This window comes from Heterodontus francisci, chromosome 10 (assembly GCF_036365525.1).
Source record: "Heterodontus francisci isolate sHetFra1 chromosome 10, sHetFra1.hap1, whole genome shotgun sequence".
In the NCBI taxonomy this organism is placed as follows: Eukaryota; Metazoa; Chordata; class Chondrichthyes; order Heterodontiformes; family Heterodontidae; genus Heterodontus; species Heterodontus francisci.
In genome coordinates, this window is record NC_090380.1 from 53,817,852 (window position 1) to 53,825,351 (window position 7,500).

At 41.3% G+C, this 7,500-nt stretch overlaps 1 protein-coding gene across 1 annotated transcript in view; it reads left to right on the forward strand.

The window, feature by feature from the left end:
- LOC137374122 (immunoglobulin superfamily member 11-like) overlaps nt 1-7,500 on the forward strand; it is a 319,944-nt gene that overhangs the window by 263,541 nt on the left and 48,903 nt on the right. Inside the window, 4 exon segments of the mRNA XM_068039887.1 lie at nt 2,112-2,180; nt 2,182-2,262; nt 2,264-2,293; nt 2,295-2,322. Of these exon segments, the coding sequence (XP_067895988.1) occupies nt 2,112-2,180; nt 2,182-2,262; nt 2,264-2,293; nt 2,295-2,322 (208 nt within the window).

The following is a 7,500-nucleotide window of genomic DNA, read 5'->3' on the forward strand; positions in this document are numbered from 1 at the left end:
TGGTAACCTCAATCAGTTGCAGCATCCTGCAGTGAGTAGCATCCTCAAAAGAGGCAGTCTTGCTTCTCTCCCCCTTATGTCATTTTTGAACTATTGTTAGCAAGACTTAAAATTTTGTATCCAGTTCTTTTTTTGTGAACAGCATCCATTTAAAAGCTGATAGTCCACTGGACACTCCCCGTACACATCCTGTGTGTTCCCTATACATGAGCCAATCTGCACAGAGAATCTGTGTGAAAATCACATGAGAGGAGTTCCCTATAGTGTATGTTCACCGTGCATGCAATGTACTGTGGTCTCACCAAAATTTAGTGTAGACTTTAGCTATGTTTTCCCGAGCATTTATGGGACAAGACATGATAGAATAACTTGTTCAGTAAGAAATTGGTATCTGGAGTAGGCCATTCTGGTCCTTTACTCTGCCATTCAACAAAATGATGGCTGATCATCTACCTCAACTCCACGTTCCCATAATTCCTTAATTCCTTTAGTATCCAAAAATCCATCAACCTCTGTCACGAATATACTCAATGACTCAGCATCCACAGCTCTCTGGGGTAGAGAATTCGGAAGATTCACAAGCCTTTGAATGAAGAAATTTCTCATTTAATTCCTGAACTGCCAACTGCTTATTCTGAGACTGTGACCCTGTGTTCTCGATTCCCCAGCCGGGGAAACATTTTCTCAGCTATTACCCTGTCAAGCCCATTTAATACTAAGGTCACACTTAGTTCAGTTGATGGTTGATTAGTGATTTATAATTCAAGCTGAATCTGAGTTAATCCTACTTTAAATTAGTGATGCAATGATTTTCAATTATAGAGCATTGACTAATGGAGTGCCAAAACTCTTAGAAATAAGGTTTGACAACTTGAGCCCTCGAAAGTCCATTTGTTGCTTTACACTTGCGCTGTTTTTAAAGTGTAAAGCAGCACAATGCTTCACCTTGCTGGGAGAATAAATTTAACAGTGTCCATCTTTTTGAATAAGCATGCCTTCAGTGTATGAGACATCTAGAGGCATTGAAACTTCTTTAGCAGTTATGTAAAATCCATATAATGGATGCCCTATCTTGCTTACTCTAATTGAACAATGTGTCATTAAAAGGAAAGGATCATTTTGGGGCAAGTGTTAAGGAAAATACAAATCAAAACATCAGTAATTAATTGAGATTGAAACCCATTTATTGGCATTAATCCGCATATGGTTATTAATATTGATGCATTCTCAGTGTTCTGAGAACTTTGAAAGCAGCTATACTGTATTCTGCCTAATTACACATTGGAGATCCCTTTGTTTGCAGCAGAAGAACTAATACTAGCTGCAATGCATCCAGCAAACTCTTTTGTTTTTAAAGGAGTAGTCTGGTTGAGTCTAAGTCTGCTGAATTACTGTCCACAACCCTTTCTGCACTAACAATATGTTAACTACTGACGTTATTTTTTCTAAAATGTGTACCATCTGTTATTAAGAACCTTAAAGGTTTAGTGGAGTGTTTGGCAACTGGGATCACTGATGTGCACACTCCAATTGCATTCCACTGCAACAATGCTCTAGTCTGTTATTAGAGCTTGGGAATCAGACCATGATGATTTTGACAATAACTGTCACGGGCGTAGCCTTCATGTGAGCTGCGACCTTCTTCCATTATAAAACAGTGTCTCTGCTCTACATTCTACATAATTCTAGTTATGTCTCCAGTAACAAAGGAAAAAAGCCATCATGATCACAGAATTTCTATAGAAATAGTTAAAACTGCCTGTAAGGAATTTTCACAGTGAAAGCAAATATACATTCTCTGATAATTAACAGAAATGGTGTCATTCGGATGTTGTAATGATTGCAAACAAGATAATCATCTGTGGGCATCTTAGGTACTCAAGTTGCCATCTATCTAGAAGCCAAGCACTGTAGGACCCCTTTGCGCTGAAATCAGTACAACTGCATTTGTACATAGTTGTATTGACGTACTGCTTGATAATGTTTAATCTCAAATTTTGTCATACAACGAAGTATTAGTAAATGTATCTGATGTGTTATGTTTTAGAATTAATCTATGGTTCAAATAGATTGAATGCATTTTTTTTCTTTTCCCTTTCTTCTGTCACCAGGTAATTTTGTACCAGGGAGGGCAGGTAATCAGTGGGGCCACCCAGTTTAACTCCCGTGTGGGGTTTGTCGGTCACCATGCCCAGCACAAGTGCCTCCATCTTCATTAATAACACACGACTGTCAGACACAGGAACGTATCAGTGTTTGGTGAAACAACCTGCCTGACAGAGGAGAGAGGAACAATAGGTATCCTTGGATTGACTGTACTAGGTATGTTTATTCTTCTGCCATCTTTATGTGATTATGATCCCTGTATGCCATGTGTGAGATAACATGTTGCCATCTTGTTTAAGTGTTATTGTTTCCCAGTTACCTTGAAGCTGCTCACATTACAGTATGACTGGCATTGATGTCAATTGATCTAGCCTATTACACAGTTGTTCAATATTCCAAAGAGATCGAGAAGCTGCAGATTGCCATGATCCTTCAACGACAGAATCAATGGTCAAATTGAGGCTATATGGACAACTTGAAAGTTTATTTTTTAAATGAGCTTTTAAGGGTTACAGGTCAGCCTAAAACTGCCATTTTCAATTCTATTTTCACTTCAGATCAATCCACACCACAAAATTGTGTTCAAATTCAGCCAAGTAACACAAGTTTATCGCTTTTCACTCAACAGTGTATTTATAATGTAATGTTTATCAAGACGTTGTTGAAGTCCTACTTTATATTTTGTAATGTAAGCACTGTCATATTTCAAATACTGGAACCTAAGCTGTACTTTATGAAACATAATGACTCCTGTGTCTACAAAAATGTAAACGGCGATAATCAAAAATGAAGTATGCGACACTCAAAATTAAATAGCTTGGATTGGATTTTTCATATGTTATCTTGCCCCAAACTGGACGGACTAGTGATGGAAAAGGGACCACAATTGGGCAGTCAGGCCTATTCTGCATTTTTGCCTCAAGCTAGATTTCCCTCGGCCTGTCCCCACAGTTATCGCCGCTGGCCCCCTTTCCCTATCTGCTGCATTTAAAAAACTGATGGGTAGGAATGCCTCACTTTCCTGGTGGATTTTCTTTGATGACTGCCTCTTACCATCACTACATGGGACTACCTGTGAAAACAGGACAATAAACCTATAGTATTGATAGTAATGACTCCGATTTCTATAAATAGAGGGTAAGAGCCCTCTCAAATTTGGCATGGGATTCTTGTACCCCTTTAACATCTCTCATTATCTGTTCTGGCGCAGCAGTAACCTCATATCCATCTCTGACACTTGGCGGGCTCCATCTTAGCCCTGCATGTCAATGATTCCTGACCCAGAGAAATTGGTTGCCGTTGCAATTGTGGTAGTCTTTTGGTGATGTGAAGAAGTCTTACTGTACCTTGACATTAATGCAAAAAGGGGAGTTCAGCTTCTTGGGACAAAAATGGAATTCATGCCTTTTTTTTATATGTTTAAAATAGCTAGGGTTAAAATGGAAGCTTCTCTCTCTTCACTAAATTTCCAAAATGGGGCGACATGATAGAGGTTTACAAAGTTATGAGCGGCATGCACAGAGTGGATAGTCAGAAGCTTTTCCCCATGGTGGAAGAGTCAGTTACTAGGGGACATAGGTTTAAGGTGCGAGGGGAAAAGTTTAGAGGAGATGTGAGAGGCAAGTTCTTTACACAGAGGGTGGTGAGTGCCTGGAACTTGCTGCTGGCGGAGGTGGTGGAAGCAGGTACGATAGCGACGTTTAAGAGGCATCTTGACAAAATACATGAATAGGATGGGAAGTGCAGAAGGTTTAGGCAGGCATCAAGATCGGCGCAGATTTGGAGGGGCCGAATGGCCTGTTCCTGTGCTGTACTGTTCTTTGTTTCTTTGGAAGGTAGGGAATAGCAGATGCCTTTTTGGTCAGAAATCAATTATGGGGAAAATACATTGATAGCTTGCACAATTGGTTTAAAAAGGTATTAATATGTACAGCTACAAAGACACAGATATAACTTTTCTGGTGCTTAAGCAGTTTTGGTGGATGTAGATGCTTTGTATTTTCCTGTTGCTAAGTAATTGGTGATCCATTTTAATGTGTGATTTAGGTTTGGGCATCATTGGATAAGAGATCGGATTATTACTTTGATTCCGAATGCAATCACATCTGATGGACGATGTGTTTGAGAATTTCAAAGAACAAGACGTCCTTATAATTCATGGATTTTTTTCATAGTCTTCTGTTTTTTAATTACTGTGCCTCTAAAATATGAAGGGAGTGATTCGAGCTCCATGAGAAATAATCTTATGTATTTACCATCTGGGACTTGAACATAAAATCAGCGATCCTATTTCTCAATGGGGAGCTTGGGCTCAAAAGTGGTGTGGGTAGAATCCATTTTGCCTTTGAGTAGAGGCACCCGACTAAGAGTGCAGAAACAATGAACCTACCACTGAATTAATTAACAAATACCTATGATTTTGAAAAGTGCTCAGATTTTATAAAGGTGCTTTACTGAAGGTTTGGATGCACACCAACAGTCCTAGCAATGCCAAATATCCACACTAAACCAGCAGCAATTAGACAGGTACCCTGCCATCACACCATCTGTCCAGCTCAAGGAAGCATAGGTACATACAAACTATATTTGCTGTGATTGTGGGGGCCATGTGGTTGATCCAGAAGAAAGACCGAGATAAGTTCAGTTTTCTACAATTTTGGAAGAATTCCTTGGGGGCCAGGAGGAATCATGGGGCCCACTCTCCTGCAATCTTATCTTCTTTCTCCCCAACCAATTTTCTGTCCATCGCAATACACTACCCCCAATTCCCATGCGCTTTAATTTTACACGCTAATCTCTTCTGTGGGACTTTGTCGAAAAGCCTTCTGAAAGTCCAAATAAACAACACTATCCCCACTGGCTCCCCCTCATCAACTCTATATAGTTACATCCTCGAAGAATTCTAGTAGATTTGTCGAGCATGATTTCCCTTTTGTAAATCCATGCTGACTCTGCCCGATTCTACCACTGTTCTCTAAGTGCTCTGCTATAAAAATCTTTGATAATGGATTCGAGAATTTTTCTCCACTACTGACGTCAGGCTGACTGGTCTATAATTCCCTGCTTTCTCTTACCTCCCTTTTTAACCTATGAACCTGTACTTCAGTATAGTACTGAGTGGTATTGCTCTGTCAAAGGATAAGATATTAAACTAAGGCCTGTCTGTTCTCTCAGTTCAACGTCGATGTTCTCCATGGTATTATTCGAAGAAGAGCAGAGCGGTTCTCCCTAGTGTTCTCGCCCATATTTATCCCTCAACCAACATCACTATTAAAAAAAGAATCATCTGTCATTTATCTCATTGCTGTTCGTGGCACCTTGCTGAGTGCAAATTGCTTGCCTTAGTTTTTAGTTTTAGTTTTTAGTTTTAGAGATACAGCACTGAAACAGGCCCTTCGGCCCACCGAGTCTGTGCCGACCATCAACCACCCATTTATACTAATCCTACACTAATCCCATATTCCTACCACATCCCCACCTGTCTCTATATATTTCCCTACCACCTACCTATACTAGGGGCAATTTATAATGGCCAATTAACCTATCAACCTGCAAGTCTTTGGCCTTGTTTCCTATTGTACAACAGTGGCAGCAGAAGTTTGCTAAACCTTGTGGCCAATGTGGCCTGACCCACCTAATTTGCGGTTGTCCTGTATACCAGACTAGTGCAAAGCTTGTGGCATGTGAGGACATAGGACATTGGGCAAGGCAGTGCAGGAGGCCGAGCTCAGATACCTGCACACAGGAATGGTGGCAGATCACATGCAGAGAGAACGTCTACAAGAAGGATTGGCAAACGCAACAAAAGGTATGCCAACACACAACAAAAACCCAAGCAGGTACATCAGGTCAGCAGAGTGACGCTTGGTCAGGAGGACACGGGTGAAGAATGCACTCATGCGAACGACCAGCAAGCATTTCACAGTTAATTTGGATCAATACATTAATGCCATTACGCAATCTCAAACATTTGCAATGATTGGGATTATATGTCCGCACAAGAGTGGCCAGCATGAGCTCAGAGAAAAAAAATCGATAACGAAACAAGTACAAAATATTCTGCCCATCAGTATACTGAAGAAAATGTACTTGAAGAAATGGACATCCATGGTATGACTCACCACGGCCAGACTGACTGCCGACAATGATTCTCCAGTGAAGTGCATTGGAACGATAACCTTACAGTGCAGTATAGGAGCTCTGAATGGCTACCACAAATGTTTTATATTGTAGACACAACTGGACCAGCTGTCACATGACTTCCAGTATGCCAAGATTTATGAATTCTCACAATTCATGAAGTCAGTAACATACCGAAGATGGTAGACAAAACTCAGGTTGAGTGTATTGGGTCAGTCCATGTAAAGGACACGATGACAGGGAGTCTTGACATGAACAGCCGATATGACCAGGAGTGTCTCCTTGGGCTTCAGCTCGTTGGAGCAAGTACCCTGAGGTCAGGACGGATTGCCGGTGATTGGTGAAGTTGTCATTCATCATTTTTCTCAGCCTTCTAAAACAAGGGAAGATGAAGGCGTCGTAAGACAGGCAAGCAGGATCAGTATTAGCTCGATTACAGGTAGGACAGAGGTCAGAGTCCTCAATTATGCATTAGGAACTTGGTATCCTGCAGAGGTCACTAAGAAATGCGACCAGTCCAGATCATATGAGGTCCAGATACCAAATGGTATGTTTCTCAGATGGAACCACAGTCAACTCAGAGATGTGTAACGACAACACTATATGTGACGACCCTGTAGCATTGTGGACACATTCAAAGATAAAGTTTCAAGATGAACATACACAGGCTATGAGCACAGAGGAAGAACATGCTAACCAGAGTTCTGTGTCACCAAAGTCTCAGAGGAGTCATCAAGAGACGAGCTCAGCTCAGAAGAGGTTTACGTTAAGATCAGGATGAATAAGCAAACCTCCTCTAATATTTTAGCGTGTTAAACTTACTTGTACATAACTTTTAAAATCATATATAGTTAGTTGAACTGCAGCATCATTGTGTATTGTACATATGTTTTCATCTTTGGCAAAAAGGGATATGTTGTGGGACCATCTTAAGAAGCTGAGTGAAGAATCACCAGAGGCAATGATGTCGCATCACACTTCACCAGGGGGTTGTGTGTTGGTGTGGCTCCTGCAATAGCGCTCTCCGTCTCTGTCTCTGTCTCTTCCCTCCTCTCTCTCACTTCCCCTCTCTCTCTCTTCCCTCTCTCTCTCTTCTCTCCCCCCCCCCTCCCCCCCCCCCCCGTCTCTCTCTCTCTCTCTTCCTCTCTCTCTCTCTCTCCCTCTCTCTCTCTTCTCTCTCTCTCACTCATCATCTCTTCTCTCTCTCTCTCTCTTCTCTCTCACTCTCTCACTCTCTCACTCTCTCCCCCCCCC